Source organism: Tripterygium wilfordii, chromosome 5, assembly GCF_013401445.1.
Source record: "Tripterygium wilfordii isolate XIE 37 chromosome 5, ASM1340144v1, whole genome shotgun sequence".
In the NCBI taxonomy this organism is placed as follows: domain Eukaryota; kingdom Viridiplantae; phylum Streptophyta; class Magnoliopsida; order Celastrales; family Celastraceae; genus Tripterygium; species Tripterygium wilfordii.
In genome coordinates, this window is record NC_052236.1 from 11598789 (window position 1) to 11626170 (window position 27382).

The 27382-nt window shown below is 36.3% G+C and overlaps 3 protein-coding genes and 1 pseudogene across 5 annotated transcripts; 3 read left to right on the forward strand and 1 right to left on the reverse strand.

The window, feature by feature from the left end:
• The first annotated feature begins 2105 nt into the window (after nt 1-2105).
• Nucleotides 2106-2200, forward strand: LOC119999165 (annotated as a pseudogene).
• An 896-nt stretch (nt 2201-3096) lies between these two features.
• LOC119999162 (ACT domain-containing protein ACR10-like) lies at nt 3097-7399 on the reverse strand. 2 transcript variants are annotated; one of them, XR_005468344.1, is made up of 7 exons: nt 6964-7399; nt 6435-6653; nt 5845-5950; nt 4952-5285; nt 4245-4529; nt 3536-3925; nt 3097-3412 (listed from the first exon to the last, which is right to left on the reverse strand). XR_005468344.1 is itself a non-coding variant. In XM_038846681.1 (6 exons), the coding sequence occupies exons 1-6, from the start codon at nt 7115-7117 to the stop codon at nt 3785-3787; spliced, it is 1239 nt and encodes a 412-aa protein (XP_038702609.1). In that variant the 5' UTR covers nt 7118-7399; the 3' UTR covers nt 3097-3784. The 2 variants fall into 2 exon arrangements, 1 of the variants encoding a protein (XP_038702609.1); XM_038846681.1 differs by having other exon boundaries at nt 3097-3925.
• An 8577-nt stretch (nt 7400-15976) lies between these two features.
• LOC119998379 (pentatricopeptide repeat-containing protein At2g22410, mitochondrial-like) lies at nt 15977-18331 on the forward strand. The gene has a single exon (XM_038845699.1). It carries the CDS (start codon nt 16121-16123, stop codon nt 18014-18016), a length of 1896 nt encoding a protein of 631 aa, XP_038701627.1. The 5' UTR covers nt 15977-16120; the 3' UTR covers nt 18017-18331.
• A 622-nt stretch (nt 18332-18953) lies between these two features.
• LOC119998373 lies at nt 18954-25973 on the forward strand. 2 transcript variants are annotated; one of them, XM_038845693.1, is made up of 17 exons: nt 18954-19144; nt 19390-19513; nt 21434-21479; nt 21562-21719; nt 21879-21996; nt 22133-22215; nt 22514-22573; nt 22709-22960; nt 23373-23469; nt 23649-23699; nt 23818-23898; nt 24104-24175; nt 24524-24586; nt 24759-24911; nt 25253-25310; nt 25403-25455; nt 25556-25973. In XM_038845693.1, exons 2-17 carry the CDS (start codon nt 19413-19415, stop codon nt 25631-25633), a joined length of 1524 nt encoding a protein of 507 aa, XP_038701621.1. In that variant the 5' UTR covers nt 18954-19144; nt 19390-19412; the 3' UTR covers nt 25634-25973. The 2 variants fall into 2 exon arrangements, with proteins under 2 accessions (XP_038701621.1, XP_038701622.1); XM_038845694.1 differs by having other exon boundaries at nt 25559-25973.
• Nucleotides 25974-27382: the final 1409 nt, after the last annotated feature.

A 27382-nucleotide genomic window follows, 5' to 3' on the forward strand; every position in this document is an offset into this window, starting at 1 on the left:
CAATACAACCACATCAACAAAACACAAAACCCCATACATATTTGTTGACCCAGACAAAATAATAGCATTGCAAGTGCTTAATAAGGAGTTCAGGTCAATCATAATAATGGTCTGTCTAATGTCGCTTTTATTGTTACAACATCAGTAATTCAGTATTATCCACATATTTTGAGCCCATGTTTCTTCTATTATTATTATTTTGAATCGATGTTCTACTTATCCACATGATGCAAGCATGTAATCATGGGTAGTAAAAAATCGGTTCCGATTCGATTTCGAATCGGACAATATCACGTGTTTATGAAATATTTATATATCCGGACCTAACCATGATTTAATTTTGGATGTACTTAATTGATAAAACCCTTATTGGTTTAAATTCGAACAAATAAATCGGATAATAATATAATTCGGGTTAGGATCCTGACAAATAAACTTCTATGTTTGGACCCAACCCTGACCCGGTATCAAACTAGACAAAAATTTTGTGTTTAGATCCAGATTTTGAACATATAACTTATGTCCAAACTTGGTTTAATCCGGGTCGAACAAATTCGATCATTCAGGCCGGGTAGAGTTTTGCCACCCGTACATGTAATAAGGGGTCTGATTGGCCATGTGGTGTTTTCACCTCATGAGAGCTGAGGTGAGTTTCGAAATTGTGGTGAGGTGAAGTAAATTTCAGTGATAAAAATGTTCGATGCATCACTAAACAAGTTGTGTTTAGATCCAGATTTTGAACAAGTGTAGTGATTTTGGTAGTATTGGGTAGGTGGTTCAAAGAGAAAGAGGAAGGAAGAATGATCTTGCATGCTTGCTTTCTGGAAATGAAATGATAGTGAATCCCTTTGGACTTGATTTCTCTAATGGAGTGAGTGGTGGTCACAATTTGAGAATTTGAGATTGTACCAACCAACACTGATTGATTAGTATTTAGTACGCGTCAAACTTTTTTTTTTATAGTCGAGAACAATCCAATAAGCATGTCTTTTGGATAGTCCATTAATACTAAACTCGTGTAGGGTTACACACCCACAAACCCATCTAACATGTTAGTCGGGCCAAGGAGCAGAACCACTTGAAAATAGTGGTCTGGATAATCCACTAATACTAAACTCTGACTGAACTAGGCACCCGCAATTGAAAATAGTGGTCTACCTAATCTAATGCATGGTTAGTTATTGGCAGGTTAGATAGTGGCAGTTGTGTTGGCATTAGCTCTGGATTCAGTTTCTATGGCTTCCACAACACCATCTCCTCTTGAACCCATATTTGTCTCAACCTCCATTGCTGCTTTTCTGAATTTCTTACAAGATATTATCAGAAATCCACACTTCAAACAACTAATTATATTATCTACTTTGGAGTTTCAATTCTCATAGATGCATCGAATTATCCTCAAGGATTTGTTCTTTCCAAACCCAACAAAGAGGGCTAAGCCCAACTCACTAAACTTTGGGAAAAAACTTAGTTGAAGATTGGATATTGGACCCATCACAAAACTATATTGTCTGTTCTGAGATTCTAGTTCACTATGGATACATTCACAATCAATTATATTGTCCACTTTGGAGTTCCGGTTCTTATGGATGTATTGAATAATCCTCACGGGTTTATTCCTCCCAAACCCAACAAAGTGGACTAAGCTCAACTCACTAAGCTTTGGGAAAAGGCCTAGTAGAAGATTGAAGAATGGGCCCATCACACAACTATATTGCCGGTTTTGAAATTTTGGTTCACTGTTGATACATCAGATTGAGAAGATAAGAAAAGCAGTTTTGTAACAATTCACTCCTCTGCATGTCAAGTCCTCCCCTGCTATTCTTATAAGAGACCCAACTCCCAAAGCCTTCATCTGTTTCAAAGCCTCTTTTTATCATACAAAAAACAAATTACCAGCAACTTTCACAGTGAGAAGATAAGAACCAACTGGGCTTGCGATCAGCTTAAGCCCGTAATGCCTCAGCCCGTTGGGATATCATCAAATACTCATTAAAGCAGTAACGAGGCCCACCCAGGCCCATAGTTGTTACAGAACCAATCCCACATCGATAGGTTAGTACAAACTAGACGCTTCAAATACTGCAGCAAGGGAAGCGGGGTCTTTCCCCTCAGGGACATCCGATAAAATTGGAACGATACAGAGAAGATTAGCGCAGCCCCTACGCAAGAGTGACGTGCAAATCCAAAAATGGCCTTTGGCAGCTACAGGCAAAAACACAAAACATGAAATTACAAAAAATGTTCAAAAATCATAAAATGCCCAAATGAGATTTTAAACAGTGAAATCTACACACAAATCGAGAAATGGTCCAAATCTTTTTTTGCAAAATTTAAAAGACAATGAGCCTTAGGCAGCTACAGGCAAAAACACAAAACGTTAAATTATGAAAATGTTCAAAAATCATAAAATGCCTATATGAGATTTTAAACAGTGAAATCTGACAAAAATACGGTGGAGCTAGTTACGTAGTACTAGTCTTGACAACCACAATGAATCAAGTCTCTGTCAAATTTCACACAATTATAACAATCATAACTTTTCAATCCTACTAGTCGGTTTGCTTGTAATAAACTTGAAAGAGTCTTACGTCAGTCAGATTCTTAAATCCTGGAAATTGATTGCTTACTTGCAGACAATGAACTTCCAAACTACAAGGAGCAAAGATGGACGAATACCAGCACTTGACAACCTCAATCATTCAAGTGACAAAAAGGACAGAACATGTCATCTTCTAACATAGCTATCATCACCCTTTAGTTTGCATTTTCCTTGTGCCTGTATGTATCAGGATAGTAATACTCTTGCCAGAAACCCAGCTGACGCATAACCCACTTCTGCGTTGTGGGTGGGCGGCCTATACATGGACCACCGCACCATCCACAACTCATTTTATGAGAGTAGAAAACACCATTAACGTATCAGTTGTCAAGAGAAGATTGGCAGAGGCATAGGACTTTACAAACATACATAGTGGAGTCCCTTTTCACTTTCTTTGTCATACAGCCAGACTTCACAACAGTAGCAGCATGCGAGATATGATGAAACAGGAAGAAAAAAAGAAGGCGGCATGAAAGGTCTGTTAATCCTAGATATTCAGCACAAACACATAGGTAGTTCCATCTCTCAAATCAACTCAAATATACGTAAAATATACATTGCAATCTTGTAGTAATGATGAAGTATTATCGCTTAAAACTCGGTTTCAAGGGGAATGTGGCACACTAGAGCTGGCGGATATATACATACATGATACATGCCTTAAATCCAGCAGAGGAACAATATAGAAAATATCAATAACATGCTGGTTCTGCTAAGTTGACAGCTTTTCAAAGAGATGTTTCTGTACAGCGTCTGCGATTGACTAATATTGTTATATCACAAAGCCCTCGGCCTTCTCTACGACAGAATCTACATAAAGTAGTTTATGTACAGAGAACAGTAAGAGTAGGTTATGAGGGTGGCGTTGGTTGAAATATAAACTAATAACCAGTTCACCAAAAGCCTCCATTTACATAAACACTTCAGACGTACCTTCTTGCTGGGAAAGCAGTGTGATATGCCAAAAGATTTTCCACAAGGCTGTGCATACCTTCTACTATCAACTTCACAACTACTTTATGCATTGTCAGTGTTGGAGTCCGTATAAACTTGACGTAGAACAACTCAGCGTTTCCAAGTACATATGACCCCAAATTTACATCTAATAAAGATCAAGCCGGGAGAGCTGCACTGTAGCGTAGAGGAGCCCATTACGAAGACAAGTCCAAAATCAGCAAAGATTTACCACTCCCAACCCATTAGCATTTTCCAAACTCCTTCCTCAATTTTGCTTCTGGGAACGGGTAAGCCTTCCCCTTCATCAATTAGGATCCTGTAAACTTCCATTTCCCGGTCTCCAATAATGTATCTCCCAATCTCAGCCTGGAAAAAACAATCAGCTCACGTCACATTTTGCCATTTAAAATATGCATATAAGAAATCAAGAAATTTCTGTTCTCCTTTTCAAGAGAGATCATTGAAGGGAGGTGCCTTCTTTTTGTAAGGCATGCCATCAACATTTAATAATTTAACCAAGACTGGCAGAGGAGAATAGTAGAAACCAATTCCAATATGCTCTCACCATCTCAGTCGAGATTGCATTGCAATGCTTAAAGTTTGGTAATGCACAAAGAAAACCCCATTGTTTGAAAGTATCGCTAAAGCTTAACTTAGCCAATTCAATAAGCAGACAAGGAAATACCGAGAAAATGCAGATGTTAAGCATCTTAAGAGCAAGAGTGATGTCATGGAAAACAAGAGGCCGGCCCTTGCCAGACAACTCCACTGGGTTTGCAACTAGCAACTCCACATCAGGACCACGGCTCACTACAGTCACCCTGAGAGGACGGATTAGTTCCATCTCTAGACGAGAGGATAGTGCCTTCTGCTTATTAGGATCAACAATCTTCTTTCCATCCGCTTGCATGAGAAACAAGTCAATCTCACAGTTGCTTCTTTGATTTATAGAAAAGCGCCCATAAGAAATCTGATTATCATAACAAGATTTTGATATTAGCAATAAAGATTTCAATCACCAAGTCCCAGGCCAAATAATAAAAGGAAACCCATAGGCACATTAGCTATCCACACTACCAGGGATTCATGCAGTTTCACTAAATTATATGCCCCGCAAGAAGGAGAAGGGGAAGAAATTGAAAGGAACAAATCTTACTGAGTAAGTGAAAAGTTAACAAACCAAGAAACACAGATTATACAAGACCTATGTACGTAGGCATGCTTAAGTGCGTGTGTGTGTGTGTGCACACATGAATCATAGAGGATAATGTGGGCAATGAAACACAAAAAGGAATGAGCGTCAATCAGTGATGCATTGAGTACATGATGCAGCTGCATATTAATATCATAAGTTTCTACAATATAAAAGTACAACTGCATTAACTTAAGTACCTGATTGTTGTAATCCTTTACAGTTCTCATTATGTCATAAAGAAGACCTTTGTGATCTTGACAAATTATTTGGACAAGTGTGTGACCTGGACTCAATGAGTTGTCCATTGTGATTGAAACATTATCAGACGTAAGCAATCTGCTGGGGACTTCATCTGGCATTCTTAAGAAGACATCTTCTGTAATTGCAGAGGGAAGAAATGAAGATTCCTGTGAACACGCTGTAATTTCAGGACCAACCTTTTCTATCTCACAGCTTATCATGGCATCTTTCATAACTGCTTTTATGTGTTCACGAGTATCTTCCTGTCCCTTATTCGTATCTAGAATTTCCCTGTTAAAAACACAATGAGAAAATAGCAATTAGAACAAAAATTGTGATGCTCTATTGAAGATTATAGATTGGAACAGAACCAAAAAGAATCTAACTTCTCATCACTGCATTAATTTCCCAAACGTATCGATTATATTTTGACCGAAAAATACAACCCAAAACGTTGACTTTGGAAGGAAATGCTCTTTCTATACAAATGGACAAGCAGTACGTCAAATGTCGATCATCATCTATTCCGCATCTCCCAAACCTCAAAGTATGCTCGCAAAATACAATGAAGCATGTGTGAAAAATGTACATTGGTCATTCTTTACCATCTATACTAAGAAAATAAGACAATTAAGGGGAAAAAAAAGAAAAGGAAAATTGAAGTATGCATGCCAGACTTTGGTTTAGATGTTCATGAAATCTATATAAACTATAATTTCAAACTCAGAGCAGTCAAACAAATCCCAGTCAAAATAACACAAAAGAATACATTTAACATTGACATCACTGTAATAGTAGATGAGAAAGTCAAATATCAAGATAGAAAGAGATCATATGACAAAGGCATCACCTGGTGTCTGTCACAAAGAATAAATCCATCACTCTTCCATCAGGTGTAGTGGAAACCTTCACTTTCTTAATCGTGAGCTCAAGCTCGCATAGAACCTCAGTGACATCTGTGAAAAAGCCCCAAAGAATTACTCATAATGGGAGCAATGGATATGATCCTGGAATTTTCCCAGTATCTATATCCTCCACAAGAACAAATATAAAGGATACAGGGATTAAGGGAGACATCGATGACTTTATAGCCAGAATAAGAGGGAAAGGAAGTGAGAAAGAGAATTGGTGATTCTCTAAATGATAAAAGTCGAATCTAACAAAAGGTAAAGATTGAAGTGGCTGTAGTCATAAGATTCCAAAATCACATTCCATATCACTTTCCACGTTTCCGAGCTCAAAGAGAGTTGATAAAAAGATAAACGAGCACCAATCAAAAACACCCTAAAATAATCAATGAACCATCAAAAACTTCAATTCCGTAGAACTTAACCCACATAAACAAGCAACCATCGAGTCATAACCAAGAAGAATCACGAGAAAACTAGATTTGCAAGTATATTAAAATTTACACCACAAACTCAATCAAATTAAAAATACCGTGCAACAGGCCTCTTCGATCGTAACAACATAAAGTCAAGAGGAAGACATCAGGAGGCTTTGGTGGCTGCAATTCAGCGCGGTAATAGAAAATCCCAGACGCGGAGGAGCAAGACGGGCATACCCCTAATAACCTCTTCTCCAACAAAGACCATCTAGTCGTAGGTTTTCCCACAACCCAGAACACTATGTAGCACCATTTTCCATCCGTAGATACATCTTCAATAAAGTCAATACATGTCAGTATTTTGATATCACAAAATTACTTAAAAGAATATGTTATGATTTCCATAGCTGGTTTAAATAAATATGCATTAAAACTTCCACCCCATCAAATTTTTTGAGGAATACCATGAAAAATCCCTAATACCCACATATTGTTCGGCAAAAGTTCCCAAAGAAGTTCACCCAGTAAAGCACAAAATATCCCAAAAAAAAAAAAAAAACTGAACTTCAAAATCCAATTTCCAGACTAACTACAGCTCCAGGAAATTAAACAGGTAAAGTTTCTAATTTCATTGCAGCTTACCTCCTCTGACGATGCTAACACCAAAGAAGAGTATGATGCGGCACAAATCACAACCCAGCCCAGTTTTGTCAGGGCAGTTGACAGTAATCACAGTTGGGTCTCCTTCTTTCTTCGGTGGGCTGACGATCACTACATCTTCATACAGAATACCCATGTCGGCTTCCTGTTTCTGCAATTGTTTATGCTTTTTTTTGCTACTGAAGCAAACAAGAAATTGAGACTCTCGACAGATATGTACTATGTATTTATTATAATCTAGCTTCTCCGAGATTGAAGTGCTTGGTTTGTTGGTGTACAGAAAGAGCGATAGAGAGCAGAGCAGAGTCGGAGACAGATCAGAGTGCGTTGTTTCTTCTGCCTTTGATTCTGCTTCAGTACTTGTTTTTTTCTTTTTATTTATGAGATGAAACCTCAGCCGGCGCTATGCTGCTATCTGTGGGGTGTGTATTGGGTATTATATAATCTCTTTCATAATAATCTGTAAACTACGTAACAAATACGTACTAATTTCATATACAAACACCTGTAAAAAAGACCCACTAGGCCACTATCTTCAAAGAGGAAAATTTTCCCCCTAGACAGGAGTTGATTACTGTTATTTCTAAGCAATTGTGTGATAACTTAGCAGGTGAATCTCTCTGAAATAAAATTGTAGTCTGGAGTTTATTACTATTGTTTTTAACAATTTTTTTTTTTTGAAACCGGGATGGGAAAATTCGAACTCTAGTTATCAGGATGATACACATCATCTTTACCACTTCAATTAATGACTCGAGTGTGTTTTTTATCTACTTGGGTGATAGTTTAGTCGGTGAGTTCACTAAAGTCAAACTTATAGAGTATATAGAATCGAGAGATCATGATTTCAATTGATTCTTACTATGAATAATATCATAGCAAATGTTGGAAGAAGAAACTTATATGATATCCTTGTTAGTTTAAAAGAAATCAGCTTTTGTTGCTTTGTCTATTAATTATTTTAGTTTACTGGTTTTCATTTTCTTTTCTTAATTTCTGCAATAATCCTGCTAGGATATCTCGCACACGAGATAATGACAAATACATGGACGGGGAAACTTGTAAATATATTCGTCCGACCCATTTCATTTTGTATTTTTGCATTGGAATCAAGAGAGAGTCGGAGCCACTTAAAACATGACCAAATTATGTTCCATCATACATCTATTTCTTTCTGAACGACAAGTGATTCGATTGACAATCGATCGGTTGGGTTAAGTATACGTGTGATGAATGTTTGATTCTAATGAGAATCATATTTTTCAATGGTATTTCAAAACAAAACTAATTTGTTTAAATAGAATTTTCATGATAAACACTAAAATATATATCAAAAAATGATTAGTAAAATATAATAATAATATATTTGTATTTTTTTTTCATATATATGTATTGAAACAAATTATATTTGTTAAATGTAAACTAAAAGTGAGGGTCACACATTTGTTATGGGATCGGTCACATCTATAATTAAAAAAAATCTGTTGAAACAAATATCTCACCTTATCTCGAATCGTACACCTCATAGCACAAAACTTAAATTTGTCAGACGTGGCACTTAGTAGATCCAACATTATTGGACTCTATCAAATAAAAAAAAAATGGTCGGTCCAACATCGCATGAGTCCATTAATTAAAGTCTCATTTACGGAGAAGTTGGAACTCAAATCAACGATTTTTTTTAATATCGTGAAAGGGTAGATGACCGACTCGTGACTCTTACACTGTCACGTACCAAGCTGTGAAGTTTGAGCCGCCATCACGTGTCTTATTTGTGGATGCCGGATGGTGAACTCACGCGGAGGTTTCGAGAAAACTTCCTTTGTCACATCATTATCATTACTTTTTAAAAATAATAAATTTTACGGATCACATGCAATACCCACAAATCATATAAATGAGTTAGGTCATGAGCCGAAACTCAGTGCGAAAATAACGTCAAATCGTGTCAGTGTGAGCGTTAGAACCTACGACATCCTATGTACATGCGCTAAGAGATTCAAAGTTCAAACAGCTAAATTAATTATCTGAACCCACGATTTTTTGTTGGTCATCGTCAAAAAATATATATCCATGCTAACTAATAGAATCTATTTAGGTGAACTAGAAAGCTTGTGCACTTATTTTGAATTTGACATTTGGGATGTCCTTTGCAAGTAGTGTGTGTGTGCGCGCATTGTGTTATATCATTAGAGCGTCCATTTATTTTTGCCAATCATCGTTGCTAATTGGAACCTTTATGTAGTTGGTGGGGGTTGTTGGCATATAGTGAATTGCATCCTTTTAAAGGTGGAGAGTTTGGATTTTTTTTTTGTCTTTGTAGATTTTACATAAATTATTTAAATCCGCTGACCGAATCAAATTTCATTAATCAATTGTTAGAGCAACTTTATCAAGTTTATCATAATAGATCTCTTAGATTACAGATAAAATGTCACTGTTCTCCAGTTTACAGATTATCTATCCAATCAATATATTATATGAGATTACCTATTATATTCTTTACGACCAAATAGAGAGAGAGTTTAGAAGAGAACGAGCAACCTTTGCGATTGATTGCATGAAGTTACCATGGTAGAAAATAGAAGTATTTACTCTGAGAAACAGAGCTACAAGAGCAATAGTCACTAACAGTAAGTGACTAGCAAATAATAACCGAATTCCACATCGGTTGGAACGATTGGTTAACGAGGGCAAAGCCCACCCTTAACATACAACAAGACATTTTTCCAAGTCTAGTGAGTTGAGTTTTGATCCATTAATAGCTGAACTTTGCTTAATGAGTTTGTGGCTTCGGCCTATAGTAGTTGGGTTTGAGAGGAATAAAGCGTGCAAACCCGATGTATCCTTAGAAACCAGACAGTCCTAAGCAAACAATATTGTTGACATGTATGGGGTCCTCCCCCATATTTGTGGACTGGGTTATGCCAGACATAACAAGTAAAGTAGATGCTACATCCAATATGACTGAATACCACACTTGTGGGCTGGGTTGTTCCAACCGATTCGTTAATAAGGGCAAAGCTCACCCTTAACATGCAACAAGACATTTTCTCAAGTCTAGTGAGTTGGGTTTCGCCCCAAAAGTAGTTGGGTTTTGTTCAATGAGTTTGTGACTTCGGGCTGTAGTAGTTGAATTTGGGAGAAACAAAATCGTGCAGACCCGATATATTCTCAGGAATCAGACGTCTCAAAGCAGACAATATTATTGACGGGCATGGGATGTGGATTTATGATAACGCCGTCGTTTAATGATTGAATAAAACAACTAATTCATCAGGAAACCTAAATGGCTAAATGGACCAATTAAGGCATTATATTTCTAACAACAAGAAAGAAAATTAAAGGGGCCTGGGAACGGGGAAGGTTCAAGCCTGAAGAAGTCAGATTGTGAATCAACGATATTCCTTACACCAACGATATTCCTTACACGATTTGTCAAGACTAATCCTATATCGGACTGACATAACTCACCCAAGTGATATATAAACAAAGTTCAAGCACTTCTCACACAATAAACGTGTTTTCTGAGCCTCAATACTACAGAGACAACTCAACAAAACAAATATGTGCCGACTCATGGCCCAAAGCGAATAATATTTAGTGATGTGTTTGGACTTAAATTTCTAACATATTATCTGAACAAAGATTCGATCAATTTGAACATGACCTTTATTTCATGTCCACTTGTTGGGTCTCGCATAGGCGAGTCCACGAGTGTAAGGAAGTATCGGTACTTGTAATCTCACATCGAATTAACATAATCCAACCAAGTGGTTTAGGCCTAGTTTGCTAAATAGCAGATATGATAGCAGAAATTGTGGTAACAGAAATGTCGAAGAATTTTAGTAGCAGAAATGCTGCTCGAATATTGTGTGGTGTTTGGTAACATTTTTGCTGGTAACATTTTTACTAAGTAGCATATATTAAATGATAAATATTTTATAATATCAATAAATTTATTTATTTATTAATTAATTTATAATAACACATGAAGTGAGGGTATAAATGGAATAAAAAAATTAATGGGGATAATATTGACTTTCGATGGTGAAATGTTACTAAAATGCTTCATACAAGTAGCATGTCAAAAATAGAATGAAATGCTGAGCAAAAATCTCTCAGATTGCGAGCCAAAAAAACCCGTTTGGTAAGGCAGTAGCATTTATATTAGCAAGTAGTATAAATGCTTATCCAAACGAGGCCTTAGTAGAATATATAAACACCTGTGGGTCCGTAATGAAAGCGGAGAATATTTGTTGATTGACATAACTCAATCGAGTGGTGTAGAAAAATAAACACGTGTGTGCCCATAACTAACGGGACAATGCTAGAGACCCCCAAAATTTGATCCCCAAAAATCTCCAAATCGATGTGCCATTAAAATAACCATTGATTAAAAACACACATGTAGGGCTCATTTCACATCCAACACTCCACATTAAATTATGGTCACTTTTTGAAGGTTTCAAGCATTATTCTAATGAAAGTGGATAATATTTGTTGATGGACACAAAAAAGTATAAAACAAGAGAGTATTCAAAAGTATACATATACGTGATAAGCCTTGACGCATGATTTACCAAATCTTCAAATTCCACGAAGACCAATCTCTTCATTGATGGTGCCACCTAAACAGTCTTGTGCCTCATAGACGGACAACAAAATGAACGATCCACATGAAGCCTGGCATCATTTTCTACTGTATATATGGTGGTGGTCAATACAGTAATTATATAATTAGGGTGATAATGACCTTAACCACAGTTAAAGGATTATTAGTTGTCGTTAACGGTTAATCCGATGTGATATCCCAACAAGAGAGTCTAGGGTGGAGGGTGTAAACGGTCGGTTTTTTTTTGACATGAAAATAACTGATCAATCGGTTGGTTCTTTTGGTCGATTCTTTTAAAAAAAAAAAATTTTTGAAAATAATTGACCAATCGAATAGTTTGATGGTCGATTTGGTTTCTAAGATTTTTTAAACATCTCAAGATTTTCTCCAACTACTCACAAAAAATGTGTGTCTAGTTATTAGGTTGTGAACGTTCGCATAAGAGAATATATATATATATATAGAGGAATTCTCCTATAAGTACTCAAAGTAAGGACTTAAAATAAGTATATATGTTTTCATCATTGATTTAAAATATATGGGACCCAAAACAGTGGGTCCCATTAGTAGAGAGAGAGAGAAATTTCTAAACCTTTATATCTATATATATATAAAATTAGTGGTGGTGATTATATGTGACATAATACTAATGACGCCATGATTTTCCTTAAACAATACCTAATAATTGAAAAGTGGACTAATACAAATTCAATCATGTAGCACTACTTTTGGTTTTTGTGCACATTTTGGATAATGTTTGAGAAGTTACTTGGAAAGAGTGCAACAATTTAGATATTTATAATTTACATGGACAAGAAGTTCATCATTCTTTTTGATTATGCTTTGGGTTTTGACTCAATTTATCCTATCATTGAATTTTTGGTCCAATTTACCCTATCGTTCGGTGGAAAATTTCTGTGTGTACAAGTCTGACTCCAAATTTAGAATTATATCGAATATCTAAAGTATTAACTTGTATGATGTTGTTTTCATTTATATAAAAAAAAAATTAAGCATGTTCCCACCTTCAATTTCTTCTTTTCAAAAAATCTTTTTATGTTTTAGCACTCATGATTACATTTTATTAGCCTTTTACCCTATAAAGTATTTAAATCAACGTGTTTGCCCCTTCTAATGAATCCAAAGCTTAATAAATAGTAAATTTTTATTAGTGGGACATTAATGGACGGTTTTGTGGCGGGGGAGTCACGCGTGCCCTGTGACCTAAGTAACAAGTGGGGGATTAAATTAAACAGCATTATGTCTAATTCATTGTACCCACCCTTTCAATCCTCCAATTATATTATACTAAACCTACTTAAAAAATATAAAACTACTTGCTCTCTTCTGCACTGGACAGGAAATCAATCGCTTATGGCAATTAGGGATACAAGTGTTTGGGCTATGGACGGTGTATGTGTGTTCAGGTGTGTCAAGACTTGTTATTAGTCCAAAGATTCTTAATATGAGGATTCTTGCACCGAATCTGATTTTTTCACCAAACGAGCAGTGTACAGCCTGAGAACACAAGAGCTGTTTGTTAGAGGTTGCCTTCCAAGAAAAAAGACTTCGAATTTAATTAGTGCCAAGCGAAAAAAGTATGAGATAGAAGACTAATACTGAAATGAAAGAACTCTTATTGAAATGAAATGAAATGAAAAACAACACATTGCTTCAATGCGTCAAGAATTTCATTAATTGGGAATACATCATGGAATGTATTGAGGTCTCTGTTTGACGCGGGGTGATTGTAAATCTCTATTCTTCTTCTTCTTTTTATAGTATTCATGGTGACGATGGTGGTCTTCATCTCTCGTCCCCTTGACATGATCTGGACATGTTATGTTGTGGGAGATCGTGAGAGACTGTCTTCCTTGCTGCTAGGCTTGCTGGGTTTTGATGAGCATCCCATGTCGTGCTCCTTCTTCAGGGATTTTTTAGGAATGTGTAGGCCGCGAAACTCCGAAATCTCCTGAACTCCCTGTGCACTTATCCAACTGAAATATTGATTTCCTTTTAACAAACTATTTTAAATCAGAATAAAATAATTATGACAACAGATCCCTTGATTGTAGCCTTTCAGACATAGTTTTTCAGACAGGACAATGCTAGAGACCCCCAAAATTTGACACTCAAAAGTCCCCTAAATCTATGTGGCATTAAAGTAACCATTGATTAAAAACACACATGTAGGACTCACTTTACATCCAACACTTCACATTAAATGGGGATCTTTTGGAGGTCTCAAACATTATCCTTTCAGACATCCCTGATTTCCAACAACTACCTTTTGGATTTCAGCTTAATTAACATCATATTTACTTGTAAAATGATCAAACATTAATCCAAAATCTTCTTACCCGGTATAGTCACGTTTCAATAGATGATTGGAGGTCACTTTTAGTAAAAAAAAAAAAAAACGCAAATTCCACGAAAAACTAATATTTAAACAATATTAACCAAAAATTGATTAGTGGAGATATATGACTTTAATGGGAGGGAGAAAGCAACGTGGGAGAAGGAAGACCAAGTTCAACTTTAAAAAAAAATAAAATCTAAAGGTGCTAGTAGGCCGACAAGGATTCCAATTAAGAGATGCATTTGGATTCCTCTTTGTTTTCTTCTTCTTTGTTTTCCCCCCATTGAAATGTATTCGAACTCTTATTAGTAATTATATATTCAAAAGTCCAATTTTTCCACACAATAAAAATAATTAATGTCAAAAATAATATTATAAATGAACATACCTTTCATAGTCTCACTCCATCAAATTATTTTAACAAAGTTAGCCAAAGTTGCCTCCACAAATTAGGTGAGCATAAAAAAAATCAATTCTAAGCATCCGCTCAAAACTAAAAAATAGTATCAAACCACTAAGCGATGACCAAAAAATTGACCGGGAATCAATTATTCAGGTGGAAGATTCAAGTTAAACTCGTCATATCAACGGGGGATGAAATTTTTCAGACGAGAGATTTAAGTTCAACTCTTCATATCAACAACTGTGACTTATTAAGTACTTGAAAAGAATGGAGCGATTCCAAAAATTAGGTGAGCAAGAAAAAAATCAACTCTAGACATCCTCTCAGAAATTAAATATAGTGACAAACCACTAAGGATTGGCCAAAGTGATCGGGGATGAATCATTCAGATGGAAGATTTTTAAGTTCCAACTCTTCATATCAACAGGGGATGAACCATTCAAATGGAATATTTAAGTTCAACTATTCATATAAGAACTACGACTTATTAGATACTTGAAAAGAATGGAACGATCTAAATATTTGGGTTTACACGAGCTTTTGTCAAGAAAAGAAAAAGAAAAGGAAAAGAATACAGTGGTTATATTTACTTATTGGTGCTTGAAAATTGAAAGTAACAGCCCAACGTACACAATAATACTTATACACCATAGCTTCGCTTAACTGCCAAGCAAACCGCCACCACATGTTGAAAATCCATCAAGGCCCCTCTGAGAGACTACGCTGATCTTATGTTTTAATAATAAAATATTCGTATTAATTAATTCCACTAAATTAAAAACCAGACCATGACCTACAAATTCCCAACAGCCCAATAATATGCTGGATTTGACAACCCAGGTCCATGTTTCTTCGGATCCCCACAAAATCAATGTCACTTTGTAGAAGGGGGATTGAGGTGAGGGTAGGGATGGCAAACAAAAAATTTGGTTTTGGATTGGACAATAATATGCGTTTATGAAAGTATTTATATGTCCCGACCCTAAACATCCGGATTGGATTTCGGATGTACTTAATTGACCAAACCCGGATTTGTTTAAATCTAGACAAGTAAATATCGGAAAATAACCTAATCCGGATTAGGGTTCAGACAAGTAAATATGATAAGTTTATGTGTTTGGACTAGGACCCAATTTTAAACCGAACAAACAATTTATATTTGAACCTAAATTTCAGACATATAACTTATGTCCAAATTTGATTTAATCTGAATCGGACAAATTCGATCATCTAGACCGAATAGAGTTTTGCCGCCCCTAAATAAGAGGTTCAAACCCATGCGAGTGGGCGGTGGAGGATTTAGGATCCGAACTCATTTTGGGTACAACTAAGTAATGGAGTCTAGTGGTACCATTCCCGAAATTTTTTTTAGATTATTTATAGATGAACATTATTTGTACCTTATTTTTTTCTAAGTACACCACACTCTAATGTGTTTTTAAAAGATTAATGGAGTATACTTGGTAAAAAATGGGGTGTAAATAATGTTATCTTATTTATATGGCACGAATATAATCACTACTAATAAGTAATTAATAATCATTGGTGGGGTTAGGTCATTGCCTTGAAGAGGCCCGTTTCTTCTATGATAACATGTCGGCCCGGTCCAGACTCCAGAGAGCGGTTGCTACTTCTCGGCCAGTTCAACCATCCCTTTATCTGGCTATGTTCTCCATCAGGAAATGCTAGAATATGAACTGAATGTAGTTGGAATGGAAAGCTTTCCTCATTGTTCTGATCTTCAATTTTTACAGAAGATAAGATGTTCTCCATGAAAAGGCCAGTTCTTGAGAACTCATTTCTGGTATCCCTGCTAGATTCGTTTATACAAATCGAACAAGCGCTTCAAATCCACGCTCAATTCATTGTCAATGGCTTTCATCGCCATATTTTCCCCATAAGCAGGCTGATCTCTTTCTTTGTGCAATTGGGTTCCACAGAAGGTTTGAGTTACTCCCACCTTCTCTTCTCACAAACAGCTTCACCAAATGTGTTTATATGGAATACTTTGATAAGAGGATACTCTCGAAGCAATTCCCCACAAGAAGCAATTTTCCTCTACATGTCTATGCTTGCCAAGGGAATTGAATCGCCGAATAACTTCACGTTCCCTTTTTTACTCAATGGTTGTGCAAGGCTGTCATGTTTGAAGCCCGGATGGCAGATTCATGGTCATGTGATGAAGTTCGGATTCAAATATGATCTTTTTATTGGGAATTCTTTAATCTTTTTGTATTCTGCATTTGGGCATTTAGAAGATGCCCGCAATGTGTTTGATGAAAGTCCTGTAAGGGATCTTGTTTCGTATAATACCTTGATGAATGGGTATAATCGAGGAAACGAACCTTGGGCTGCTTTGAGGCTCCTTAGGGAGATGCAGGAGTCTAATGTCAAGCCTGATGGGTATACTTTTGTAGCTCTGTTGTCAGCTTATTCACTGTTGAACAATCCTATGATCGTGAAGCAGGTCCACTGTTTGATTTATAAGAATTTGGGGTTCTTTGATTCTGATGTGTTACTGAAGAGTGTCATGGTTGATATGTACGCAAAGTGTGGTTTAATGAATATGGCTGAGAGGGTATTTAGTACAATAAGATGTAGCAATAATACTGCATCATGGAGTTCTATGGTATCAGGATATGCTCGATGCGGGGAGATCGAGGCTGCTAGAAGGCTGTTTGATCAGTCGGTTGAAAGAGATGTGGTTTCTTGGACAGCCATGATCAGTGGTTACGTTCAAGCGGGGCAGTACAAGGAAGCACTGGAAATTTTTGTCCAAATGGAGAGTCTAGACATAAGGCCTGATGAAGTTACACTGGTTGCTGTTTTCTCGGCCTGCGCTGGGCTTGGAGCTCTTGATTTTGGCAAAAAGTTAGATCACCAGTACGTAAGAAATGATTCGTATCATGAGAATGCTATTGTCACCACATCGATCATAGATATGTATGGGAAATGTGGAAGCATAGATACTGCTCTGGACACTTTTCATCGGTCCAAGGATCGTTTGAAGACCAATGCTATCTTCAACTCCATGATCACAGGTCTTGCCAAGCATGGCCTGGGTAAAATCGCCCTCGATGTTTTCAAAGAAATGGAATTGACAGGATTGAAACCAGATGGAGTTACATTTGTGGCCATTTTAAGTGCTTGCAGCCATAGTGGTCTAGTTGAGGAGGGTAAGAAGTTGTTCAACTCCATGTTAAGCGACTACGGTATTACACCAGAAATGGAACATTATGGTTGCATGGTTGATCTTCTAGGACGAGACGGTCACTTAGAGGAAGCTTATGAGTTAATCCAAAACATGCAATTTGAGGCCAACTCTGTAATCTGGATAGCTCTATTGGGTGCTTGTAGGCTACACAAAAACGCAGAATTGGGTGACTTTGCAGCACGGAAACTCTTCGAAGTGGAGCCAGATCATGGAGCTCGATATGTTTTGTTGTCTAACATGCTTGCAAATGCAAACCAGTGGGAAGAAGCTGGGAGAGTGAGGGAAGTGATGGATGAATCCGGTATTCAGAAGCCACCCGGGTGGAGCTATGTAGAGTTGGATGGTGTTCTTAATCGATTTTTGGCCAGTGACAAGTCCCACCCACAAGCAGCAGATGTAGAGTTGATGCTCATGGACTTGACCAGAGTGGCTGAAGTGAGCTGACTATGATCCCAGTACATCATCATATGTACTGTTTAATCACAAACCAGCTTTTTGAACATCCTGTCCATTCATCTCCGGAAAGTCAGTCTAATAGAGAAATGGCTGGTGGTATCGTCATTGACTCATTGGAGTGACTTCTAGGATATACTGCGTAGTTGGGTGTGAAAAAAAAGAGGATGCCAATCGGTTTGGGTTGGACAACATCAAATATTTACGAAATATTTATATGTCTGGACCTAACTTGGATTGAATTTCGGACGTAGTTAATTGACGAAACTCGGATTTATTTAATTCTGAGTTGTTCGATTTGTCAAATTTGTTCAAATGCCTTTTCATTTTTTGTGATATAATGTTGGATGACTCGACATACATTTTTTTCCTTCTTAAAATAAAATTACAATTAAAACCTTAAATAAAATAAAATACAAAATAAATAGTGGTTCCAAATACAAAACAAGTTAATAATGACACAATATTCAAGTTGAGAAAAAAAAAACTACAATAAGTTAAATAACATCAAATCAATGAACATATGTCATCAATCAAACTCTATATGGTTTGAATCATTGAAGATACATTAGTTATATGTTCGAAATTCGGTTATGAATTTAAACTGGACAAGATTTTTATGTTTGGACCCGAATTCCGGATATATAAGGTATGTTCATGAGTCGGACAAATTCGGTTGTCCGAACATGACCTAATTTTCAGTTTTGCCAAACCTAGATCGACTTTTCTCATCAACCATTTATTTTCTTTAATTATCCATTGATTTTCATTTTTAACTATTTTCAAAAATAAGTAAAATATGTGCACAAATTCTAATATTAATTAACAAGAAAGAACAAATAAAAAGATTATAAGAATAAATAATACCAGAAATAATCTCTATTAATCATTTATGAAGCTTGCGTCATCGAATTTCCGTTTCAAACAAACTTCCTTGGTTGTGAAAGCGTCTTTTGTATTTATGCAAAAAGCTCCGTTCTTGGCTTCTTCAGATAAACCAGTCTGTGGCATCCATAGACGGCACACATCTTCTTCGTACTCGCAAAAAAATCTCTCTGTTGATTCCATTAACAACACAGGCGAAGAAGAAATGGAGCTTCATACATTTTCTAGCGCTCTGTGAGTATCAGTTCAGAAAACTATAGTCCAATTAAGTCAGTCTATGCAATGGTGTATTCGACTTTGAGAAATTCTTAGCATTCCCTGCAAACCCCTCAATCCACAAGAACCCTTTACGTTAATTTACTAAACGATTAGAAATCCGGTTATTGACAAATGATCGATATTTGCTAATAAAAAACGGTGAATTCTGTTCCATTAAAAAAACCCTCATTTTGCTCGCTATGTGTTTGATCTTTTGCTAGGAGCTTCTTGTGTTTCATGTGACATGGAGATCCATAACGCAGTCAAAGAAAGTGATGACCGGAGGCTCAAGACCAAGTACAACAATGCTGTCTATGTTATTCAAAGAGTTCTCGCTCTATACTCGTGAGTTTCTTTATCTACTTCTAGTTTTTGGTGAATTCTTGTGATTTGCGCTCTTGTATTCCTGGGTCTTTTTTTTTTGACGTGGGTTTTGAGTTCCACTGGTTAAGTTGGAAATGGCTTTCCATTTGAGATGATCCTAGGGTCATGAAATATCTAAGGATTGTTGTGTTTCTCTTTTGTTTCATTTTCTAAGCAGTCAAGTCCTTTGATTCAAAATCAATGCAGGAATATCTTCAGTATAAAGTATGAACATGTTTAGTTTTCTGAATCACATTCTTCTTCTGAGTGATGAACATGCAACTGGACCTTCACTGTACTTTTATACAGGCAGGATATGCCAATTGGCTTCAAAAATATTGAATGTGATTTACCTTAATCATGACTTTGTCTTTTAATTTGAAATTTGAAATTATTATGAATTTATATAGAATTCCTCCAGAATCCATATGTTATTCCTTATCAAGAAGCGTTCTACTGAAACATTGTTACATTATAGTTTCTTCGGAAGCAGTAGTAGATTTTTATGGATCAATTCATAGTGTGGTTTGATAAGTGAAGACTGATGGAATAATGGAATATCCATTCATGCATAAGTGTTGGTTGGTTAGTCTTATTTGAATCGCTGTCTATTTCTGATGTTTGTCGGGATCCTTGTTGTCTGCCTATCCGTTTTGAGATTCTTTGAGGAACTATAATTGTCGTTAATAGATTTTCTACTTTGTTCGGAAGAGGTAACGGCTGAAAACGACAAATTTAAGGCTTGGTGGTTTAGTTTTTGTATCAAAAAGTGTTTCATACACTGAATCAGCATCATCAGCTTTATATATTTTTTTGTCTTCAAGTGTGAAATACGATCTTCTAGTGGATGAAATGTGTGAATATTATGTAATCAAAATACGGGAATTAATGCACGAATACCGGCCAAAGGAAAGTCTTCGTTCTTAACAGTATATTTCTTAATCTCTTGTTGATGAATATCATCTAAACACAATATGGGAATTAATGTTGGACAAAGTCCCACATCGGTTAAATGATGAAAGGATAACTTGTATATAAGTTGGGTTCTCTCCTCCCTTCAATAAGGCCTTTTGGGGGGAGAACATGGGAGGCCCAAAGTATTTCAATTAATGCACGAATACCGGCCAAAAGAAATTCTTCATTCTTAACAGTATATTTCTCAATCTCTTGTCAATGAATATCATGTAAAAAACCAAATATTTTAATGATATCCAAAGTTATGAAATGTGATCTAAAATATAAAAAGTAGTTTTCTGGCGCAATACTTTTATTAATTTGTCCCTTGGATTTTTATGAAATCTAGGAGTCACGGAGAAATTTTCAATAACTAATTGTGGAAATCTTCTAATTTAAAAAATGATGATTACGGAAATCAGTTGATCTTTCAAATATGGAAACAATCTATCCCTACACTTATATAGTTATATGCATTATTGTCCCAGAAAGTCCATCTCCCTTGATGCAAGACTTACTTGGATCATGTTAATATTACATTAAATGAAGGCTAGACAATCTGGGTAGCCTTTTCCTTATGGGCTCATAACCCATGGAGACTTATTCCAAATTCTTCTCACCAAACAGGGCATAAGAGGGAAAGGTGTAGTGAACGCTGCTGGTGCAAGGGTTGGAAATGTATTTTCTTTTGTGACGTTTCTAGCTTTGGGATTTTGATCTGGAGTTAATTTATTCCTATCGAAGCAAGTTATTTCTGAATTATATTTCACCATGTAAGAATGTAATAAAGATATAAGTTGCATGAAGTCTTTTGCTAACTTCCTTATTACCAATTATTTAAATGCTTCTTTATGCTGGATACTAGTGTGTGCGTGTGCATGTGCATGTTTGCTTTTTTTTTGCCCCCTCCAATTCTACCATACATTGAAATACTTTTTTATTCAACAGTATTGAAGAGGTTGCTTTCAGCTTCAACGGAGGAAAGGATTCAACTGTGAGTCTCCATATGCATATTTCTTGAGTAATCTGTCTTTGATGTTTCTACATTGATACTGACAATGAGCTTGACTGTTTAGGTTTTGCTGCACCTACTTAGGGCTGGCTATTATTTGCATAACAAGGAAAAAAGTCTTTCAAACGGGGATCTTGAAAATTTTCCAATTAGAATAATATATTTTGAAAGTCCTTCAGCTTTTCCTGAGATCAACTCATTTACCCATGATACGGCCACCACGTAAGCAAATACTTTTTTCCGCTGTTGCCTCCCCCCTCTATACATATGTTTGTCAATAAGGAGATAATATTTTGGGGAGGATGTTGAGAAATTTTCACTTCTATGGCTATTGTGTGTTTTCAAGCATGTGGTTGTTGATTGGATTACCTTTTTGTGCAGCTATGGTTTGGAGATGGAAATCATTACCTTGGATTTCAAGTCTGGGTTAGAGGATTTACTAAAGGCAAAACCAATCAGAGCTATTTTTCTTGGTGTCCGTATTGGTGATCCTACTGCGGTATTTCAATGTCCCGTCTCCTAGAAAACAAGAATATTTTTTAGATTTCCTATCTCCTTGGTTCTCTTTCATAATTCATAGAATATTAATATGTGGACACGTGATAATATGTGCATATATTTTCTTGATCTTACAGGTAGGCCAAGAACAATTTTCCCCTAGTTCGCCTGGATGGCCACCCTTTATGAGAGTGAATCCTATTTTGGATTGGTCATACAGGTCACTATGTGTGCCACAGTTTGTTTCTATTAGTGCTTTTCCCTTTCACAAGTGACAAGAGTAGTTCAGAGCAAAATTCTCTTTGGTTGCCTTGGCAGCTGAAGAAAGGAAAAGACTCAGCTTAAAATCGCTGCTGAAAATTGAGATTAAAAACTCTTATCATCTTTGAGAGTTTTTTTTTCCATGTATGCTTGTGGTTGAGGTTATAAAGTGTGGAAAACTTTTCTTTTCTTTCTCCCAAGTTATTCCTCATAATTGGCTACATCTGATGTCTACTTAATGTGATGTACCTTGGCAGAGATATCTGGTCATTCATTTTGACTTGCAAGGTCACATACTGCGGTCTTTATGATCAAGGGTAATCCATTGCTTCCTCCACTTTGCGCTTTTCTTTGGCTTCATCTCTATTAATTTAAAAGCTGGACATTATCGCTCTGTTTTATTTTGGAATTCTGAGTCAGTTTTTTTTCTTTTTCTTTTTAAATATTTGTAGTTATACTTCAATAGGAAGCATTTACGACACAGTTCCAAATAAATTGTTGTGCATCAGCCACTCCTCTAGCTGCGGTGGAAAATATAAACCAGCGTATTTGCTTTCCAATGGTAGACTAGAAAGAGCAGGTAGAACGAAAAAGTCTGCTCCTTCTGCTGGTAGGACACCTGTTGGGGAGGTCATGGATGGTGTGGATTCACATAAAAACATCATGCTCACTGCCTCAGTAATCACCGTAGGGGATGAGATTTTGTACGTCCCTAGTTTCAATTAATTTACCTCTATATGTTCATTTTTATGCCCTTTCATCTATTTTCGGTGGTTTTGCTAGCTTCTCTTGGCCAATCTTGCCGGTTTTGTGCTGGTTTGGATGCATGATGCCTTGGTAAAAGTTGGGTTGTCTCATGATTTTGGTTGAACATTCAAATTGTTTTGAAGTTGTTCACTTGTTCCTATGGGAATTAGTGTCCTATGTAGTATGACTGTATGAGGCTCTTGACTCTTGAGACTGCAATGTTTTATTGGAGGAAAACCGTATGTGTTGAAAGTTGATCCAAGCTCGTATTCTCTGTCAATTAGGTCTGAACCTATTTGTTTTAATTATATCCCTGCTTTCTATGATTGCTGAAGTTTCTATTGCAAATTTTGCTGTTCCGTAGCTCAGGTCTGGCAGTGTTGGAGATGATTTGGGACTTGCTTTGTGTCAAAAGCTTCATTCCATTGGTTGGACAGTATCACAAGCCGCTGTTGTACAGAATGATGTAAGTTACTGTCTTATTGGTCCATATTGGTAAACCGTAGTTTGCCTTCGGTACAATTTAATTTGTGGTTTTTCTAGCACAAGGTGAAGCTTTGTGTGGTTGATGATTTATTTTGGGTTATATATTGTTCTACATTGGCTGCATCTCATAGTTTCCTCTGTAATTTCCTCTCCCACTAGATTGATTCTGTGGCTGAAGAGGTTGAACGGCAAAAATCTGCTAATGATATGGTAAACCCTTATCTGCCTGATAGCTTGTTCTTTCAATGATGAAACAGTAAAAACTTAGGGTTTGGTCTTTGCATATTATGATACTTCATATGGTTTATACTTGACCTGATCCTTGTAGGTTTTTGTATTTGGAGGGGTAGGCCAATTGCATTCTGATGTAACCTTAGCAGGGGTCGCGAAGGCTTGTGGTGTTCGTCTGGTATGTTATTTTGTTCAAAGCGAATTTTCTTTACTTCTTTCTTTAAGTGCTAGATCATGGTCAAGATGTGTCACACATTCTTGATTTCTATTAATCAGGAGAGTTGCTGCTAACTTGGTTGATTCATGAATATAATTTGAGATATGGCTGGAAGTTATAACTGTTTCAGGTTTTGTATTTTATTGATTGTATGTCTTTGATGTAGGCTCCTGATGAAGAATTTGAAGAATATCTCAGGCATCTTATTGGTGATCATTGCACTGGTGACCGGAATGAGGTAATTTGGATGTCAAAAATTATTTATATGTCAATGATTTTGCTACATCAGTTGGGAACAGACAGTTGGGTCTTTTCTTTTGATGGCTGGCAGGGAGAATATATGTACTTCTGTACAAATTCAAACTTTATGGGAATTTTTCCTCCAACTTTATGTTTTCATAACAGGGATTTTAAAAAATAACAACAGGGGACCGACTTCATTTTCTGAGACATTACTTCTTGTCTTTCTCAGTAATTTTCTCAACATGAACTAATCATGCAAACCCATCTAGTGCTGAAAATTTCACAATTCATGAATCGATCTCATTATTATTGTATCTATTTTCTTTTTTCCTAAAAAATTCAGATGGCTCAGTTGCCTGAAGGTATCACCGAATTGCTGGATCACGAAAAGCTGCCAGTGCCTCTGGTAAGTGTTTGGAAGCCAAATGTGATAACTCTCATTCTTATTATATAAATATACACATGCATTAATGAAAAAAAATAAGATTTGATTTATTTTTCTCTTTACTTGATCACGACGTTGATGGGAGATTCGACTTGTTAGTTAAATCCTAATTATCTTACTGTTTATCTTGTAGATCAAATGTCAAAATGTAATTATTCTTACCGCAACTAATGTTCCTGAGCTGGAGAAGGAATGGGACTGTTTGATTGAATTAACAAGATCTAGTGGCCTATTCGCAGTGATGGAGCCATATGCATCAAAGAGCCTAAGTACATTCCTTTCAGATGTATGTATACTTTCCATGTCATAATGCAGTACATATATTACTTGCTTTGAGTTTTCAATCCTTCAGTCGAAAGAACGAAGCATTTGCTGTTTGCTTTGAGACAACATAATTATTAAATGTCACCACTAGTTTCTGTAGATCAAATTAACTCTCACTTGAGGTTATATTATTACTTTGCTGGTTTGCCGTTATATGCTGCCTTGATCTTTCTTTGTCTCGAACCCCATACGCCTATAATAATGGTAGAGTAAGGGGTGACCCCAAAGCGGAATTGACCGGTGGTGGTTGGTCGAAGCTCCAGTAGGTAGTTAGCCACTCATGTACGGTTCCATAACATGCAGGTAGAAACTGCTCAACCTCTATCGGAACTTTGCCTCAAATTCCCAGACTTAAAAATTGGTAAGCTTCTTTACATTTATTTTTAGGGGTTTTGGAAGAGAGGCTTTGTCTTATAACTCTTCCTTATTTTGATCCTCCCATGCATTGTCAAGTATGCCGTCGCAAATCCAGAAGTGGGCCTCTCATCATTAGTCTTGAAGGAAAGGTATTATATTAGAAACTTTCATCAGCATATCAAATTTCTGTTATTAACCACATATGTAAACTGTTCTCTAAGGATAATTAATGCTTTGATAAATCGTTAGCAGGACGTTGCACGCATTGAGTCAGCTACAGAAGCATTATGCAATAAGTTTCTTCCAGGAGCATTCTCTGAAGTTTAAGTAAGCATAGATGTAGACTAATGGGGAGATCAAAGGAGTTGCTATACATCTTGGTGGAACAATGAAATTGGGTTACAGTCGGGACGGAGCAAAGCATAGGGCTAGGGAAATAGACTGCCGTGAAGACGACTGCAACATAAACAGGCAAAGCCTTTCAACATGCCAAACAAACTGATAACGAGGAACTGTAAATACTTTGTTGTCGCTGTTGTTGTTGTTGTAGTTTTCGTTGAACGGGGAACGAATGTCAGCAGGCTCAGTTCCTTGCTTTAAATGTTTCTGGTTTTGTGGTTCATCTTTACTTGGTTAAGCAAGAGCTTTGTGTTCATATCTTGGTTTTTTTCTTTGCTGGGTTTCAATTCAATGATCGGTTTCCATCATGCTCATACATTACTGAAGACGGTAGTTGATTTTCTCTGGAATCCCAGGCTGTTGCGTCTTCCCTTGCTGGGAGGCCTCTGGGGGTCATTGAAAGAAAAAACTAAATTAGGGGTGTGATTGAAAATATGGAAAACCTACAGGATTGTTTGTCCATTTTTACCAATTTTCAAAATTGAAAGTTTGAAACTGAAACCAAGAGGACAATACAACATGACGTCATCGAAACACGGAGTCTCTCCCTTACGGGATATTTGATTCATAATTGAATGAGTATGAGGTGAGCATAACCATATTTCATAAGAAATAAAGAGCGAGTATGACTATGGAAATTTTAAGAAAGTAGTACGCTAAGAATTACTTTATAAATCTTGTTGAAGTGAAGATTTGTAAGGTATTTGATCACATAAAGTGTGTATTCTTCAAGTCTCCTTCATTGTTTAGGTAAGCCAACATGCACCTTACCTATTAGATTAACTTTGGAATCTCTCATGGAAAGTCAATGCAGGCTACTAGGGCTAGCACTCTTGTCTTCTTATTACCACCTTTTAGGTGAAAATGTCAAATTATCAATACGTAAATTATTCAAGTGTATGATTTATTTCAACGAATTAATATAATTTTCACATGGGTATATATATATATATATATAAAACATATAATGCATATTGTGTCCTTGTTCACATGGTGTTTTAAACAAAGAATTCTCGACCAAGAAAAAGATGAATACATACAGAAAGTTCGAATCACATGATCAATTCGATGGAGATTTTTGATATATATATCCTAACCATCAACAACGTGTTTTCTTAAAGGAAAACATCCCGTAATAACTCTACAATTAAGCGTGCTTCGCACTATTGAGATGAGTGACCTCATGAGAAGGCAAAGCCGTGCATACCCGACATATCCATAAAAACTGAACAACTCAAAGTGGACAATATTATTGATGTGTATATGGATTGGAAATTCTAATAATTGGTCTTTCTTCTCATTTGCTAAAACAAGTTGGTTAGAGCATATGATATGATATTGTTGGTTGGACACAAAAGTCTGGCTTTTAGGTTAAAGTGGGTGGTCTTTTTATCAATTGCATGCATTCATTATAGTCAATGTCTTTGTGTGGCATATACATATACATATACATATATACATATGATTTTGAATGGTTTCATATATAGGTTGAGTTTATGAGGCATTCTCAAAGAACTCATATGTTATAATGTTGGGAAGTAGCTAGATGTTAGATTTATTCATTTTCCCATATGTTGATTCACTTGCATACACACATATTTGTATGGTCAATTGCAATAAATTTTGTAGTACAAGATCACATGCATGCATTTAAGAATCTAAGAAATGGTTTTATCT